This window comes from Mesoplodon densirostris, chromosome 20, assembly GCF_025265405.1.
Source record: "Mesoplodon densirostris isolate mMesDen1 chromosome 20, mMesDen1 primary haplotype, whole genome shotgun sequence".
NCBI lineage: Eukaryota > Metazoa > Chordata > Mammalia > Artiodactyla > Ziphiidae > Mesoplodon > Mesoplodon densirostris.
Window position 1 is genome coordinate 21688094 of NC_082680.1, and position 18497 is coordinate 21706590.

Sequence of the window (18497 nt, forward strand, 5' to 3'; positions counted from 1 at the left end):
TCTTAAAATTTGTATGGAGACACAAAAGACCCCGAATAGCCAAAGCAGCCTTGAGGGAAAAGAACGGAGCTGGAGGAATCAGACTCCCTGACTTCCGACTATACTACAAAGCTAGAGTAATCAAGACAATATGGTACTGGCACAAAAACAGAAATATAGATCAATGGAGGAGGATAGAAAGCCCAGAGATAAACCCATGCACCTATGGTCAACTAATCTATGACAAAGGAGGCAAGGATGTACAATGGAGAAAAGACAGTCTCTTCAATAAGTGGTGCTGGGAAAACTGGACAGCTACATGTAAAAGAATGAAATTAGAACACTCCCTAACACCATACACAAAAATAAACTCAAAATGAATTAGAGACCTAAATGTAAGACTGGACACTATAAAACTCTTAGAGGAAAACTTAGGAAGAACACTCTTTGACATATATCGCAGCAAGGTCTTTTTTGATCCACCTCCTAGAGTAATGGAAATAAAAACAAAAATAAACAAATGGGACCTAATGAAACTTAAAAGCTTTTGCAAAGCAAAGAAAACTACAAACAAGATGAAAAGAAAACCCTGAGAATGGGAGAAAATATTTGCAAATGCATCAACGGACAGAGGATTAATCTCCAAAATATATAAACAGCTCATGCAGCTCAATATTAAAAAAAAAAAAACCCAATCCAAAAATGGGCAGAAGACCTAAATAGACATTTCTCCAAAGAAGACATACAGATGGCCAAGAAGCACGTGAAAAGCTGCTCAACATCACTAATTATTAGAGAAATGCAAATCAAAACTACAATGAGGTATCACCTCACACTAGTTAGAATGGGCATCATCAGAAAATCTACAAACAACAAATGCTGGAGAGGATGTGGAGAAAAGGGAATCCTCTTGCACTGTTGGTAAGGAATGTAAATTGATACAGCCACTGTTGAGAACACTATAGAGGTTTCTTAAAAAACTAAAACTAGAATTACCATATGACCCAGCAATCCCACTACTGGGCATATACCCCAAGAAAACCATAATTGGAAAAGACACACACACCCCAATGTGCATTGTAGCACTATTTACAATAGCCAGGTCATGGAAGCAACCTCAATGCCCATTGACAGATGAATGGATAAAGAAGATGTGTTACATATATAGAATGTAATATTACTCAGCCATAAAAAGGAACGAAATTGGGTCATGTGTTGAGATGTGGATGGATCTAGAGACTGTCATACAGAGTGAAGTAAGTCAGAAAAAACAAATATCGTATATTAACGCATATATGTGGAACCTAGAAAAATGGTACAGATGAACCAGTTTGCAGGCCAGAAATAGAGACAAAGATGTAGAGGACAAACGTATGGATACCAAGGGGGGAAAGTGGCCAGTGGCGGGGGGTTGGGGGTAGGCGGGGATGGTGTGATGAATTGGGAGATTGGGATTGACATGTATACACTAATATGTATAAAATGGATAACGAGGGCTTCCCTGGTGGCACAGTGGTTGAGAGCCCACCTGCCGATGCAGGGGATGCGGGTTCGTGCCCCGGTCCGGGAAGATCCCACACGCCGCAGAGCGGCTGGGCCCGTGAACCATGGCCGCTGAGCCTGCGCGTCCAGAGCCTGTGCTCCGCAACGGGAGGGGCCACAACAGTGAGAGGCCCGCGTACCGCAAAAAAAAAAAAAAAAAAAAAAAAGGATAACGAATAAGAACCTGCTCGATAAAAAAAATAAAATTCCAAAAAAAATAAAAGAAAAAGAGAAAAGAACGAAAGAAAGACCTATGAGACAGGAGGGAGGGGAGTGCCCACTGCCTCAAGGAGAGCGACTGTGATGTCAGGTGGTGGAAGCTTTCTGTAGCCAACTTCCACGCTTCACTCACCTTTATCCTGAGAAGCTGCCCCTCGCCCGCCCCTCCCCCATCTCTGTAAGAGTCAGGAGGATGTACACAGAGGGCAGGGATTGATGTGCCAGAAAAATCCCATGGTAAAATTATACACGCTTCTCTTGAAGTACACACTTTGAGATAAAAAACATCACAAGCAACCTAAAAAAAACCACTCTGCCAAGGAATCAATTAAGAAACAGTAGAATTTCTTGAGTTCTTAAAAAATAACCAATCCACTTTGAGTCCCTTCCACCTGCTCAGCCCTGTGCCAGGCACCGTCCAGGGCGCGGTGTGGCATCACATGAGACATTAGAACTCAGAGAAGTGAGGGTACAACTGCAGAGCAAACTGCCACACCTTTCACGGAGAGCATCTTGGTGGTTCAAGAAAGACATGTCATCGTACGTATGCTGTGGCTGTCTGAGATGTCTGTCAATCACTCTGGGTTCTACAGGCCCTGCAGACTCGAGGCACTAAATGGGGATCCGAGGGTCAGCTTCACGAGTGCCGGAGCAGGTTTGGGGAAGGCAGGCCAAAATGAGGCCTCCACAGCCCTCCCCACTGAAGTGAAGGTAGCCAGCCCCCAGAGGACAGTAAACCTGACAGCAACCTGACACCTGGTTTTACAATCAGAGCAGCTGAACCAGGGGAACACAGACCTGGCTGGGCCTGCCCCAAGCAGAGCCTGAAACACAAACAACTCTCCTCTCCAGCCCCGGGCCCAGGAGGGCCTCGGCTGCAGCGGACAAGAGAGGGCAAGAGATGAGACCAGCACTACTGGTCCCCTGCATTTAAAAAAAAAAAAAAAATGCTCCCTGATGGATGGATGGTCAGATCCTTAATCAAAAGACTCTCATGGAGAGACGCAAGTTGGTGGGTGAAGGGAGAAATCAACCAGAAATGTTCACTCCCATATCAGCCATCCCCACCATGGCCCCCCTCTGGTACACGGGGCAGAAGCCCCTCACTTCCTCCAGACATGGGGGGTAACTGCTTTCCCCGACACAGTCTCTCACCTAATGCTCAAAACAACCCTGTGAAGTACACCCTATACATGTTCTAGGTGCTCAGATGAAGAAAATGAGTAAGAACTAAACTAGGTGAGGTTTCCTGGAGAATAAGACGAGCAGGTGGCAGAGGACGACACAAAATGTCTGTTAACAAATTAAGAAATACTTTCTCTAGGAAATTCTAAACTTGTGCAGGGAGGGACTTGAGAGTTTATTCTAGAGTTTAAAGAAGAGGCACCTAATATTCAAAATAATTTGAACACTCCAAAGGCCTTTCAAGTCTTTGAATTCTGTTATGCAGGGAGTTTCTTTCGTCCACTGCATGATGAAGGTTTTGATGTTTCTATGAAACAAAGCCCAAGAGAGTTCAAAGAGGACTCTCTACAAAAACAGAAGCCGAGCGGCATCCGTATTAATAAAGCCAAACCAAAAAGATATTTAATAACCTTTGCAAAATTAAAAACAATGACTAGGGCCTCCCTGGTGGCGCAAGTGGTTGAGAGTCCGCCTGCCGATGCAGGGGATACGGGTTTGTGCCCCGGTCTGGGAGGATCCCATATGCCGCGGAGCGGCTGGGCCCGTGAGCCATGGCCGCTGAGCCTGCGCGTCCGGAGCCTGCGCGTCCGGAGCCTGTGCTCCGCAACGGGGGAGGCCACAACAGTGAGAGGCCCGCATACCGCAAAAAAAAAAAAAAAAAAACAATGACTAATTCAATCTGAGCAACTAGGTCATGCTCAAATTCCAGGAACTCTAAAACTGAGATAGAACAAGGCAAGAATTTTGCTTTGCTTCAGTGGTCAAAGTGAAGGGCTCATTCAAGGGCAAGGCCAGTAATACAGTCACGATGAGAACACCAGAGGGCCAAGTGTGGGGGAGGGAAGCTGGAACACAGGACAAAGCGAGATGACTACAAGAGTACCACCTGGGAATCTGACAGAGTATGTGACTATCAAAGAAAACGAAAAAGAGATTTCTCACAAAGACCAAGCATCCAGCAGACAGTTGAGAGGCTCTTAAGAGAAGCCACAAAGCCTCAGGCATGTTTCTTGCTTGGAGGAAGCAAGTGAACAAGCTAATCAAAGAGATACGATGACCTACACAAACAGCCACAGAACAAGGCAAAATTCACTGAGGGCTTCAGAGAGGTACAGAGTGTGTAAGAAATTAAACAAGGACCAAAGGCACTTGACTAGGGAGAAGCGGCAGGCTGCTGAGCAACTGAGTGAACGAAAGGGATCAAATATATAAAAGATCATCTTCCAATTCTCTGCCTACTGCTCTGGGGCGCTTTCTAATTATTCTTAAGAGTGACCTTGAATAATGTGGAGAGTAAGATATTTCATGAAAAATCACATGCGGCCCAAGTTCAACTCAAGATGCACTCTTCCAATTTAAAAACACACAGCATCCTTTCAAATACTGAAATGGATAGCAAAGCACTAGAATCTCGCTGTGGACCTCCGTCCCTACCTCCACATCTTACATCCGTAGGCCACACATTATCCAACCTCAGGAGCAGTCAGCTCTCCTGGTTGAGATGTCATGTTGGTGGAAAAGAAGGAGAGCAGAGATAAATATCCCGCAAGAAGAAACTTACTCAAGGCCAAGAACATTCCACGGAGTTCCCTCATTAAGGAGGAGGAAGCCTGGCTGTCAGGTGCCGGCAGTAAAGTCGTTGCAGAAAGTAGGCAAAGACTCACACCTGACATGTAGGCTGCGTCATGGGCCTTCTTTGAGTTTCCAAAAGCCTCTCTTATCACTCAACCCGTTTATCTCAAATGAAACAAACAGGTGACCTCTCTGACACGGTGCTTAGATCTTTTTTACAAGAACTTTTCAAAACAAGTGGCCTGGTGACTAAGGATTTTCCAAAAACGTTGCATTTCTTCTGTACATCAAAATAAGAAAAGAGAAATCTAGCGTTATACTTCCCTAGGCCAACTACCTCGGTGCAGCTCAGGCCAGAAAATTCAATGTCCCATCCACAGGGACAGGGCCAAAATGGGCTTTTCGCACACACACACACAAACTTTTTAAGATAATAATGCAACTTTGTTTCTTCGTATAAAATCAAACGAGACACTTTGATTAATTTCCTATTTAATCTTAATGTCTTGAAGCTGAAACAAATTTAACAGCCAGTGTTTTTTCACCATTGTATATAAAATTGCTAGTTTACAAGAGGAGACACTTTAATAAAATGTAAAACTAAGTAACCAACTTTTTTCATGTCTCTAAAAAGCAAAATGACTTCTTAAAGAAACAAAAGGCTACCAAGAGATTCAAAGGTTTCTGCTGAGTTACAATATATTTTAACAATCCAGGAATTCCTCCAGCGTATTTTCAAATGTATGCCCTCACTAACTGAACACCCAACGTTATATGTTTGTTCCTACATCACCTTCTAGCTTTTCATTATCTTAGCTCTTCTCAAATCTTTCAGAATTGTGACAAATACTAACAAATGATGGCTATCACAGAAAATTATGAAAGAGGAAAATGTGGTTTTTTCTTTGTCTTCTTAATGTAATAAATGTACTATAATCATCTTTTCCCACTACTCTGTACCCTCTGCTGCTTTTGGAAGAAATCAACCCTGAACGAAGCAAAAAAGATAATTTCTTTCTCTGACCATAAACAAGACAGAAACCTACAGTCCATATTATAAAAACAGCTGATGAGTTATTCCTACTCACTACGTAAGATAATTTGACAATTTTCAATCATTTAATTGCTTTTTACGCTGAAAAAGCCACCTCTTCCCTAGAGCCTGGATTTCAAACCAGGTGAACCTCCTTGAAAGACAAAAAGGCAAAACAATAACAAGAGAATGGGGTTGTCTCTGCATCTGGAGACAGCTTGTTTGTGGAATTTATGACTGGTAAAAAATAAAGAGCTTAGAAAAACAAATTCAGCCTCATTGTTTACTCTTCAAAGTTCTTCGAATTCCTCTGCACAGATCCTTACTTGTTCAATAACCTATGTGTTCCCTTTGTTGTTAATAACACCAGTTTTATTAATGCTCCATCTTCGTGTTAAGAACTGGCTTTAAGCAGCTCCTTCAATAATCTGCTCTGTGAATATGTAATTCTCAACCACTTTCTTCAATTTAGTGGCACAACAGAGAAGAATTTTGCTTTCATGAATAAAGACAATGGCAAATATAAAACAAACTGAAAGGGCTACCAAGTCTCGAACTGTGACGAGACACCAGATAATCATACAGAATGGACGGCTTAATTGACTGGTAACTGGATATGGTGGCTTTTTTCAGCTGATGAATTAAACTCAGCCTAGATCTAGGGCAACGGGGACATGTTACCTTCGGAAATATTGGTGTCCAGTTCCTTCCCGGTACTATTACGAGCAGCATTCAGACTAGCACAAAGATGACAGTGGCGTACAGTCTTCCATTTCATCACCCCCTCAATGTACCCAGAGGTGGGGGACCGAGGGGAGAAACTGGCAGTGATGCTATTATTGGGTTTGTCCTTAGGACACTTGGAATGTTAACTAAGCCTGCTTCACAAAAATCAGAGCTGTTTAGAGAAGAGTTCCAAAGGGTGAAGAAATGGACCCGTTCCCAAATAGACACTTAGGATACCAATTAACCAGCCCTGAAAAATCCTACCAGTCCTGGAATTCTCCCACTCACCTGAAACAGTTTAAAAAAAAAAAAGTCTGCTGGAAAACACTCCCCAAAAGAGGAAAAAAAACAACGAAAACCCAAAAACTCGTGTCAGTTTCTTGTCCCTTCCATCTCTTACAAAGCACCTCCATAAAGCTCCACTCTCTAACAACCAAAAACCGGGCCTTAAGATGTCGGTAAAGCACAAAATTACCAAGAAATACCCAAAAAACTCCCCTTAGAGATTTCAGTAATCTCTCTTTCATGCCCTAGAGTGCAGTGGGTAAAACAGTGATCCCAGGATTGAGTCATGCCTTACAGACGGACATTTTTGTCTTTACTAATCTATCATTCACCCCGATTACGAAACGTTCTTCTCTGGAATTTCTTAAGAAAAAGGAGCAATAATTATGGTCACACTCTGAACTTAAACAAAAGAATATGAAACTAGACATGAGAATATGAGACTAGACATCTCAACTCAGAGCACCCCTTCGACATGTGTCTAATAAGCATTATAGCCCAGGGCTCGGCATCAGACACCACTCGCCTTCTGTTCAACCATCTGAAATTTCCTTCCAGGAAAGGTGGGCTGAATTGGGAAGAGGGAAAAGGAGATCCGAAATGTTTTGACTGGAACCCACTTTAGAAGTTTGAGTCTTTCTATTAGAAGAGTACGATACATGATACTGGTGACTGTATTCATATTGCTCACATACTTACTGCCTTTTGCTTGTTCCCAAATCCCCCTCTATTTACCTTGAAAAGCTTTCCTGGGGAGCCAGCGAGGTTAAGCAAACAGTCTGCCAAAGGAGAAACAAGTATCTTCCCCAAATGCATCTTAAAACATACCACAAGAGAGACACATCCCTCTCCCCTCTTACCTGGGAAAGCGTGTGGATTGGGTGACCCTCTCTTAAGGCACTTAGAACAGAGAATGTGCACGGTGTAGTGCAGTCCAGGCCATTCCTGAAGTAGGACATTCAGTTCCTCTACTAAGGGGGTTATGGCTTGCCATGCCGTCCATATGTTCGGTAAGGATGCGTGGCTGGCAATGGACAGGGTGTCCGGCTGCAGGACCCCCTTGGCAGGTCTGTAACTCACCACCACAGGGACTTTCCCTCTGTATGCAAAGATCTGAAGTTTGCCATCCGACCTGTGCACCACATGGCTGTTGATCTGGACGCTGTAGCGTGCAAACAAGCTGGGTGGAAAGGTGAAGGGAAAACTATATTCAATCTGCAACTGCTCAGCCACAAAGGACTGCCCGGCCAGGTTGGTCCCGTTAATCCAGGCCTCCGCGTGGGGCACCTCGTTCTGCACATAGCACGGGAACTTGTACCAGGCCGTGGACCCATTCAGAGGCTTGCCCTTGGCTTTGTTGAGGCAGTAACAGAGTCCCATCTTCTCCAGCAGCTCCAGCAGAAGCTGCAGGTCCTGCTGAGCCTGGATGTGAGGCTTCAGCAGCAGCCGGATGACGTGGGCCGGCAGGAGCCCATGCAGCAGAAAACCCTCCACGTAATGATGGAGCTGGGTGGCCCGGAGCGCATCCTGGTTTGGAGCAGGCGGCGCCATCAGCGGGGAGCTTTCACCCCGGCTCTCAGCCTCGCCCTCGCCGCTGGTCCCCAGGAGCAGCTTATGCAGCAGCAAGGAAGGATCCCTCTGGAAGAAGACGTTGAGGATGTCGATGAGGCGGGAGAGGTTGTGGAAGACGTGCTCCTTGAGGGCCGGGCTGTCCTCAAAGTAGAGCAGCTTGCCGCTCTCGTGCAGGTAGGAGAGGGCGCTCTGCAGCCGGTCCTCGGTCAGGCCGGCCTGCAGGCCCAGGCGAGCCGAGTCCCACCAGCTGAGCCAGAGCCGCTGCGCCTGAGGGGGCTGGAAGTGCAGCTCCTCCAGCACCTGCCAGGACCGAGGCAGTACTCTGTGGAGGTTGGGGAAGATTTCCCGGTGCTCGGCCACTGAGAGCAGTTTGTCCCGCAGGCGCTGTAACTGGCGTGGGTCCCTGCAGCTCACGGGCAGCACGGGCGAGAGGATCTGCAGCCGGTGGTTGAGCAGGTACTGAAAGTGCGCCTTGCGCCGCCGAAGGTTCTTGTCGGACACCCCGTAGTAGGCTGCGTGGGGGCTGGCGGAGCGGAGCTCAAAGTCCCGGGCCAGCGCCTCGTCCACCACCTGGGCCAGGCGGCTCAGCCCCTCGGCGTCGTGCTTCTCCTGCAGGGCGATCTGGCGGTGGATGTCCAGACACTTCTCCTCCAGCTCCTGCTCCCCGCAGAGGTCGGCGTGCGTGCCCACAACGCACACCACGGCGTGAGGCACCCGCGCCCCTACCCGATGCAGGAAGGAGCCCACGGTGGTGGGAAAGCGGAGCGGCTCATAGGTGGCCAAGTTCACCACCAGCACATAAAGGGCCCCCGGGGAGAGGAAGAAGGGCTGGATCACCTCATAACTGTCATCCCCGGCTAAGTCATACACGATGAACCGCAGGCCCCGGGAGGCATCCGCTGTCCAGCTGGTCACCTCGATGCCCTTGCTCACGGGAGGAGGTGAAGGCGGGTGGCTCTTCTCCTTGTCCCCTCCTCCTTGGTTCCCCTCCACTCTGTCCTCGGTGAGGCAGCGACGGAGCAGGGTCTTTCCTGCAGCTTTATGGCCCATCAGGAGCAGCTTGAGGCGGGGCTGGACCGCCGGCTGGGAATGAGCCAGCTCCTTCTGGTAAGCTGCGATGTAGGGGATCCCCTTCATACAGACCTCGTAGGGGGGCTGGATCAGCGGGTTGTCCCTGATCTTCCACAGGCCCACCCGGGAGAGCCGGCCAAAGTTGTCTGGCAGCACAGCGATCTGGTTCCCCTGCAGAACCAGCTCCTCCAGGCCCGTGAGCTCCACGATGGAGTCAGGCAGGTAGCGGAGCCGGTTATTATCCAGCCACAGGGTGAGAAGACGGCCCAGGCCCGAGATCAGGGACGGCACGGAAGTGAGCTGGTTGCGACTAAGGTAGAGTTCCTCCAGACCAGCCAGGGGCAGCAGCGCGGCAGGGAACTCCTCCAAGAGGTTGGAAGAGAGGTTGAGCATCTTGAGTCGCTGCAGGCGGCTGAACTGGGCGGGTAGAGCCTGCAGCCCGTTGTTGTCCAGCATGAGGCTCTCCAGGCTGGCCAGCTCGCAGAAGCCGCTGGGCAGGGTGCCAAGCTCGGTCCCGCTCAGCCAGAGGATCTTGAGGGCACGCAGGGCACTGATATCCTCAGGTAGGCCCCGCAGCCGGTTGCTGGACACGTCGAGCTCCTCCAGGGCCGCCAGCTGCAGCAGCTGCCACGGAAAAGCCGTGAGCTGGTTGTGGTCCACGTCGAGGGTGCGCAGGCGGGAGAGGCAGGAGAGGGAGTCGGGCAGGTGCGCCAGGCGGTTAAAGCTGACGTCCAGCTCCTCCAGGTGGACCAGCGCGCCCAGCTGGGCGGGCAGGGCGGGCAGCTGGTTGTGGCTGAGGTTGAGCTTCCTCAGCTCGCGCAGGGCGCTCACCACCTCGGCGCTTAGGACGCTCAGCCGGTTGTGGCTCACGTCCAGCTCGGTGAGGTGATGGCCCAGCTCGGCCACCGCCGGGGGCAGCCGGGCGAAGCGGTTCCGGCGCAGGACCAGGACGCGGAGGCTGCCCAGCGCCGAGCCCAGCCCGTCGGGCACCTCCTCCAGGCCGTTGTTGCCCAGGTTTAGCACCTCAATGTCCCCGATGTTGGCCGGCAGCACGAGCTGGGGCGCGTCGGGAGAGTCGAGCTGGTCGGTCCCCGGGCAGCCCCCGGCCGCGCTGAGGCTGAGCTGGCGCAGGTTGCTCCGCAGCTTCCTGGCGCGCAGGGCGGCGTCCCGCCACAGCCTCACCGTCTTCAGGTTCCCGCTGTCCGTCCCAGCCATGGCGGGGCCGGGCCGACACCCTCGCGCGGGAGCCCGCAGCTACATACCGCGCTGCGCCCCGGCGGGCGCCAGTCTCCGGGGCCCTTTCTCTCCCGCTCCTCCCTTCCTACCAGCCCTCGGCGACCGGCGGCGGCGGGTCCTAGCGCAGCCAGCGGCCGGGCGCCCGCAGCTGGGGGGCGGCGGCGACGCGAGCAGCTCCGGGGGTCGCCGGGCGCACGGCGCGGGGGGAGGCGGCGGCCGGCGGGCAGCGCAGCTCGCATTCTCCGGGCTCCCGGGCCAGGGGCGCGCCGGGGCAGCAGGGCCGCCGCCCGCCCGCCGCGCCGCGGAGGATGCCTGCCGCTCCTCCTCCCACTCCGCCCGCCTTCGGCGCCTCGGGGCCAACTCCGGCCCCGCTACCCTTGCCGCCGCGGCCCCGCGGCCCGCAGCGTCGTCGCCTCCGCCAGCTCCACGAGGACGGCGGCGCCCGGCTCCGCGGCGGGCATCCTGTGGGCGCAGGGCCGGGCCGGGCCGCCTCCTGCTCTCCGCTTCCCCAGGCTCCGGCGGGAGCACGAGCGCCGCGTCCCCGGCACTGGGAGGGTGCAATCGGGAAGCAGCAGCGCCGCCCGGCGGAGCGGCCCCCACGTGACCGCCGGAGGCGCCGCGTGTTCCCGGCACCGCCCCGGGGGCGGGGGCCACTGACCTGCGCCGGGTGCGGGCTAAGGGCGTCTGGCCCGGTGCAGGCCGGCGGCGTGGACTGCGCTGGGCGGGAGGCGCGCCGGGGGCCCGTCCCGGGTGCAGAGCGCTTGGGTTCGCCTGCGTCTGGCTCTTTGTTGGCCCTGCGCCTCTAAGCATATCTTTCTCTTCCTCCCTCTCGTTTCGGATCCCTGGCCTCCCTTACTGATTCCTCATCCCCCTTCCTCTCACCCTACATCCACACCCTAGTGGAACTGGCAGCATGCAGGGCCCTGGGTTTCTTTGTAGGAGCTTAAAAGGAGAGTGTGACTAAACAAAAGGAGAAAAGCAGGCAACCGTTCATGCACTTAGTAAATATTTATTGAGGCCTATTTTGTGCCAGACCGACAGAGACAGAAGGCTCTGAGCAGGCTCCTCACCGGCCTGATTGGGGGTGGGGGTGGGGCCACGCACCGTTTTATCTGGAGTATCCCATTCATCCTCCCAACAGCCCCGGAAAACAAATACCATAGCCCCAACTCTACGGTACTTGTTATGCTGTAGGTTTAAGAAAATGGCAGCTATTTCAAGCAAAAGTCGCAGCCCAATGCTCAACTTGAAGGTTTATTTTTTTATTTGTTTGTTTGTTTACTATTTGAGGAAGTTTCTTTGAGATCACATCTATACTAAGTAAATAATTTCTTCAGAATTTACCTAAACCTTGAAATCTATCAGGCCTCCGAATATCACCTCCATCATTGCCTCCAGCTTGGTTAATAATGAAGCAAATTGTTTTGAGACACACAGCCGAATTTAATTGGTTAAATGCACCAGTTAACAGTCGTGGCTCTCCCCTACACATGCTGCTGCTGTCATTTGGGGACCCAAATTCGGTGCAGTAGTAATCGTTTGTCTCTTCAAAGAGAGTGACTGAGCACCTCAAGCTGGAAATAGGCCCCAGTGACGGTTATCCAGCCTGGGATGGTACATCCTGTAACTGGAGGACGCTCCCGGGGCCAGGTGAATCCCAGATATTCCAAGTTGTTAACAGGGTACAGGTGAGCTGTGTTCACCCTGCAGGGCTTCCTAGAAGATCAAATTGCTCAAGGGTTTTCCAGACCCTCCTGCCCCAAAGAAAATTCTAAATCATCTAGGCTGGTCCTTTTATTCTCAGCGGTGGCAACAGGCCCAGAAGAAGCAACCTCCCAACTGACCAGCCAGGTGAAGAGAAGAGCCAGGTGTGCTAACTCCCCTTGTGGGGTTATTCCCCTGAATGCATCGCCTTCAAGGTATTCTTGAGTCAGACGCCACCTCCTCCAGGCTTTAGTTCCTGGGGAAGAAGACTGGAGAAGGCATCAGCTCCCTACCCCATGTAGGGTAAACTGAAGTGGTTTGGGTTTGATGTAAATAACCCAGGCTAAAGTGCTCCCTTTCAGAAGCTGTCAGAAGATTATATTTCCATCTCAAATGTATTTAAAAACTCTGCTTTTCCTTTGCCAGGAGATAATCTGTAATTTGCTTTATCTGATTAAAAAAAAGCTGGATAGGACCAGAGAACACCCCGTTTGGGGCCTCTCACTGGAGCACCGAAGCCTGCTGTGTTTGAGTTTGCTCAGCAGGAACATTCTTTCTGGGCTGTTCAGCCTGCTTGAGCTGTTACAGTCAATATTGTGGGAAGCCTTATTGTAAAGTCTTGTCCAAGAGTTATTTGAAAGTCAGATGGGGAGAATGCAGTGATAAAATATAACTGGAAAATGATAATGTGTCCAGTATGTTTGTTAAACTCAGGCAAGAAGGATCCTGGCCTCGGCACACAAGCTGGTCCTCCTCTTGCGTCACCACACCCCTCGTGGTAAAGTTTCTGATGGGCCAAGGGGTTAATGGATATGCCCCCTCGGCCTTCTGGAACACACTTGGTATGAAGGACCCTAAATTCCCAGTGCAAACGCCTGAAGCCTGCTTGGAGAAGCTGGGCAGTATTTCATAGTCATTCAGGAGGTGCTGATGTGGACATCCCTGGGCCTCCAGGGTGTGGCTGGAGCTTGATTGCTCCTGTGAGCCCACAGGCTCCTCACAGAGCCCAGGTTAGGATGAAAGGGGTGTGGGTGAGCCACACTTATTGGCCTGATGTAGCACATTTACAGATTAGGTGTATGGTAGATGGGCCTCCATTTGTGCTCTTGCCCCAGACCCTGCCAATGTTAAGTGGCCCTGCATGTGTTGGAGTTTTCCTAAAAGCTAAAAACAATCTCAGTTTGGAGAATAGGGACTCTGATTATTCAAGGTTTTCTTGTCTTACGTATAAAAGATACTGTTGCTTCGAAGTCTTTCTAACATGGTAGACTTCTAAATTTTTGCCAGTTGAATTCCATAAAATGGTATCTCATTTGCATGCCCCTCATCATTAATGAGGCTGAGCATCTCTTTGTATTTTTGTTGGTGCTTATTCTTCTGTAAAAATCTTTGCCCATTTTTCTTTTGCTTTTCTTATTGATTTATGAGAGTTCTTTATGTGTTCTTGTTATTAATCCCTTGCTGTGTTTATGCCAATATCTTTACGCCAATATCTTTACTAAGAGTGTCTTTTCATTTTCTTTAAAAATTTTTTTGATGTAAGAAAGTTCTTCATTTTTTTAGAAGGGTACCTTTTATTGAGAAAAGGAGGACAATAAAAATACATAAATTTGTCTTTCTAAAAAAACAAGAAAGTTCTAATTTTGATATAATAAAGTGTCAGTCTTTTCTTTATTAAAAAAAAAAAAAAAAGGTTTTCTTGTCTTGGATGTTTACCCAATGTCATGGACCCAAGCTATAAACTTTCCAAAACCTTTACGTTTATCCTATTTTTCTTATTCTGACACTGTTTTCGTTTTAGCTGCTGCTGTATGATTGCAACTGGCTTGCTCCCAGAGTCCAGACCCTCTGCGACGGCACAAGTCATTTAAAGGAGTGGGAGAACACATGTATAGAGGCCAGGTCTTGAGCTGGGCCTTAAACATGTGGCTAGCTAGAAGGGAGGCTCCTGGACACGTGGGCCAGAGTCTTCCATTAAAATATTTCTCGATAACAGTCTGAATGGCCCAGGTGGCAGGAATCCTCTGCTCTTGGTGGCAACAAGCTCCAAGTAAGCTTTCCATCCCTGGTTTCTTTCGTTCTGTCTTCAGCACACTAGACTTTGCTCCACCTTCACAGGCTTTTTTCTTGCCCCCTAGCTACTGGCTCATTGGTTTACTTCCTTTCCCTGACATCTTACAGAAGTGGTCTCAGGCCATCTGGAGCCTCTCCGCTGCTGGGTCCCTCCTTGGGCCCAGTAATCTGGCTTCTGTCCCCACTGTGCCAGCAGCACTGTTCTCTGGAAGGTCACCTCACCCTTTTCCCTTTCTTGACCTCCCATCGTTGAAAATGTTAAGCAATTTCCTTTGGAAACTTTCTCCTTTCTCAGCCTGTAGGATATCTGGTGTCATGCTAACATTTGGGATTTCCAAAAGAACCCTATAAAGGCTAATTATTTCCTTGTAGGAGAAAAGTTTGCAATTAGAATAAATGCTACCAAATGAACCTCTGTAACTGCATGGACAAGCTGTCCAGGATTTGCCTATATATGGATAGCATCTTAGGAGAGTATTTAGTCATTATGCTTTTTCCGTTTTTATTTATATTACTCCATTTATATTAAAGATATATAATTTGGAAAATAGTATATAAGTACCCTTTCCACTGAATTTTAATTTCATCAACCACAACGTAAGTCTTTATTTTAGGGTGACCAAATGTCCCAGTGTGCACAAGACTGAGGGGCTTCCCAGGACAGGAGACATTCTGCACCTAAAACCAGGGCAATCCTAGGAAACTAGTACAGTTAGTTAACCTACTGGGTCTTTATCTTGCTCTCCCTGTACCTTTCAAGAGTTCAGAAAACAGAGCTTCCCAGAAATGCAGGACTTTTACTTACTTCAGCTACTTTAGACTTTCAAAATAGTTCTGATTTATTTACTTATGTATTTACTTAGGCTGACCTCGTTTTATTGCACTTCACTTTATTGTGCATCGCAGACATTGTGTTTTTTACACATTGAAGGTTTGTGGCAACCTTGCCTTGAGCAAGTCTATCAGCACCATTTTTCCTACAGCATTTGTTCACTTCATGTCTGTGTGTCAAATTTTGGTAATTCCTGCACTATTTCAAACTTCTTCATTATTATATTTGTTATGGTGATCTGTGATCAGTGATCTTTGGTGTTACTCTTGTGTTTGGGGCATGAACCGTGCTCATATAAGATGGTAAACTTAATCAATGTGTGTGTTCTGACTGCTCCAATGACCAGCCCTTCCCCTGTCTCCCTCTCCTCAGGCCTCCCTGAAACACAGTAATATTGAAATTAGGCCAGTTACTAGCCTTAAAATGGGCTGTAAGTGTTTAAGTGAAAGGCAGAGTCGATCGGTGTGATGAACATCATCACTGTCTTATTATAAGAAATTGTCACGGCCATGCCAGCCTTCAGCAGCCACCACCCTGATCAGTCAGCAGCCATCAGCATAGAGGCAAGACCCTCCACCAGCAAAATGATTAAGACTTGCTGAAGGCTCAGATGATGCTTAGCATTTTTTTAGCAATAAAGTATTTTTTTATAAGATAAAAGTACAGTTTAATAGAGAAAAATTTCAACAATGACTGGGGTACTGGGAAGGGGATTTTCCCACTTTCTCCTCCCACCTCCTCGGCATCATTTGTGCTGGGGTGACAAGTTTCTGATCTTGGAAGGAATCAGGGACAGGGAGACTTTCCTCTGTCTGAATGTCACTCCTCAGGGGCTGCCTGGCTGCCAGTTGGTTTGTCTCTGTGTGCCTCTCGCCTACCTTCAGCACCCTTGCCCGAGTCCCCTGTGGAATGCAGGGATGGTGCTGTGCAGGGGGCAACAGGGCACGTCAGCGGGCGAAGAGACAGGTGATGATGGTGGTGGCAGCGATGAGAGGGCGCGCAGGGGTGGGCTAGCCAGAGGGAAGTGGGGAGGAGTGAAAGGAGGGGAGAGAGGGAAGAAGGAAGAAGGCAAGAGGGAAGAAAGCCAAAGAAGGTGGGGTGGCACCAGAGGGCAGGAGTGTGGGTGTTGGGAGATCGTCTCCAGTCTCTGGGTCTCCATCAACTCTTGTCTGGGGGTGGGTCTCTGTGCACTTTGTTCTTCTTCATACTGTCTAGGTATTCCTGTTGGGACACTGCCAGCACCGACGCTAGGATCTCATCATCATCCCAGTCGTTCAGGCCTGCAAAGGCAGAGGGGGACATCTGCTGAATGAGGGCCCGGCACTCCAGAGCAGGGTAGAGGGACACGAGGGGAGAAGTAGCCCGGTCGGCCCCTGTCGAGAACTGGCTGCTCGTACCTGGTGCACAGGGTGAAGGAGGTTTGGCAAGAGCTAAGACAGTGCCTGGGGAAGGGGGCTTGATGCCCAGCTCGGCATGCAGCTCAGGGTGCTCGGGTGACGAGGCTGAACTCCGCTGCCTTGGGGACCGGCTGGTCCACTCCTCCAGACCACTGGAGGCTGCTGCTGTGGCAGAGCTGCACGTGGCGCTGGCTTTCCGGGGCTGGCTGGGGCCACGGACTTGGCGAGCCTGTTTCTCCTGATCCCTCAGCCACTGCAGGTAGGACTCCCGAGCCACCTGCTCCTCAATGGCCTTATTTGTGGCCTCCCAGTCTGTGGCCCGCTTCTTGTCTTCCAGCATCTGCTGTTCAATCCACGATTCCTCCGATGCTTTTATGGCATTCTTCATCAGGGACTGCTCTGCAAACCCTGGTTTGAATGATGGCAGGCCCAGCCCCACGCCAATGGTGGCCTTGTTAGGATTCACCACTGAATTGTAGTGGATATTCCGATGGTAGCTGACACGGATGGGTTCATCCTCATTTTGATGGATCCCATGGAATGCGTTGATGGGTTCTGTGCTGTACTGGTACACCTCCATGGGTCGGTTGTACATCTCTGCCATGGCCTGCATCTCAATGTGGTTGCCATGGCAGTTGTTTTTCCGCTTCCGGTTGATGTAGGCGGTAAAGTCCTCTGTGACATAGTTAGAGAAGTAGTCGGCATTCTTCATCAGATAGTCCATGCAGTGCTTTCGCACAACCTCATGCATGTCCTGGTCTCCATACACCTGGTCAGCTACAGCCCGGAAGAGACAGGCGCCATCCTCCTTCATCTGCTTGATGATGAAGCCCTTCTTGTCTCGCAGGGCCTTTTCAAACAAGTGCTCCTGCTGCTCAACGGTGGCGGGGTCCATGGTCTCCATGCGCGCTGCAGCCGCTTCATACTCATCCTCACTGTTGTAACCTGCGCCGACCTCCTCACGCTCAGGGCTGGCCCCGCCAACCGCGCCAACCCCAGGGGCTTGACGCCGCCGCTTGCTGTGACCCGGCCCAGAGCAGCAACCACCCACGCCAACGGCACTGCCCACGCCCACTGCCGTGGTACCCAACGCGTCACCGGGACCGCCGCCGGGACCGGCGGGGCCCCCACAAGGAGGAGGAGAGGCCTGCTGTGGCCGGGGGCCCGCCACGGCGCCAGGCGGCACGGCCAGCGCCCAGCGATGGAGGGCACCCGGTGGCCCCGGGAGCGGGCCCTGAGGCGGTGGCGAGGCTCGAGGACGGGCGCCAACGACTCCCGAGTCACGGTCGCGATCGCCGCAGCCCACACCCGTGCCGCCGACGCCCACGCCTACACCCCCGCCGCGGCGAGGCGCCGGGGGCAGCGGCCCGGGCGGCGGCGGCTCGTTGGCGGGGTCGGCGTCGGGAGGCGGTGGTTTCTTTTTGGGGAGAATAGTCATGGCGGCACCGCCGAGTAACGCCCACCAAACTCGGCGCGGGGCACGCCGGGCAATAAAGTATTTTTTAATTATGGTACATACATTTTTTTTATACATAATGCTATTGCACACTTAATAGACTACAGTATAGTGTAAACATAACTTTTATATGCATTGGGAAACCAAAAAATGCGTGTGATATTCGCTTTATTGCCGTGGTCTGGAACTGAACCCACAGCATCTCTGAGGTATGCCTGTAAATAAATGCTTACTAACTTATCAGAGAGGACATTCATGGGCTTGAGGTTCTAACTAACTTTAGAGTATCAAAACTACCCGTCTAGTCTCGAAAGGAAATGTGGCTATTCCTTAAGCCTGCACTGTAAATGAGACCCAAGGGTGGGCTACAACATTTCATGAGAAAATTTACTTAGTTGTCTCCTTGAAGTCTGGAGAGGCTCAGTATATGCTGCCTTTATCATGAAAAGAAGAAAAGGCTTCTCATATTTCTCCTTTCTTATAATTTTAGATCCAGTGAATATTTTGCTTTAAATAAACAATAACAAAAATGCTCCCTACTGTCTGGTTAAAGGTAAGTAAGAGAAAATCCATCTCCATGATTTTCATCAGACCACACCCTTCCTGGCTTGGTTT

At 50.1% G+C, this 18497-nt stretch overlaps 2 protein-coding genes across 5 annotated transcripts in view; both read right to left on the reverse strand.

The window, feature by feature from the left end:
* Nucleotides 1-10567, reverse strand: part of MFHAS1 (multifunctional ROCO family signaling regulator 1) — a 131192-nt gene extending 120625 nt beyond the window's left edge. For 2 of the 4 annotated variants that reach the window (XM_060085990.1, XM_060085991.1), the window contains exon 1: nucleotides 7402-10564. In XM_060085990.1, the coding sequence (XP_059941973.1) occupies nucleotides 7402-10399 (2998 nt within the window). In that variant the 5' untranslated portion in view covers nucleotides 10400-10564. Of the gene's footprint in view, nucleotides 1-7401 lie in introns of all 4 variants that reach the window. The other 2 variants (XR_009530796.1, XM_060085989.1) reach the window with 2 other exon arrangements.
* Nucleotides 10568-15677: 5110 nt separating this feature from the next.
* LOC132481241 (OTU domain-containing protein 5-like) lies at nucleotides 15678-17900 on the reverse strand. Its single transcript, XM_060085959.1, has one exon. The coding sequence runs from the start codon at nucleotides 17862-17864 to the stop codon at nucleotides 16188-16190; it is 1677 nt and encodes a 558-aa protein (XP_059941942.1). The 5' UTR covers nucleotides 17865-17900; the 3' UTR covers nucleotides 15678-16187.
* Nucleotides 17901-18497: the final 597 nt, after the last annotated feature.

What these genes read in the sequence shown, in the direction of transcription:
- LOC132481241 (XM_060085959.1), bottom strand. Translation starts at nt 17,864, where the DNA reads ATGACTATTCTCCCCAAAAAGAAACCACCGCCTCCCGACGCCGACCCC.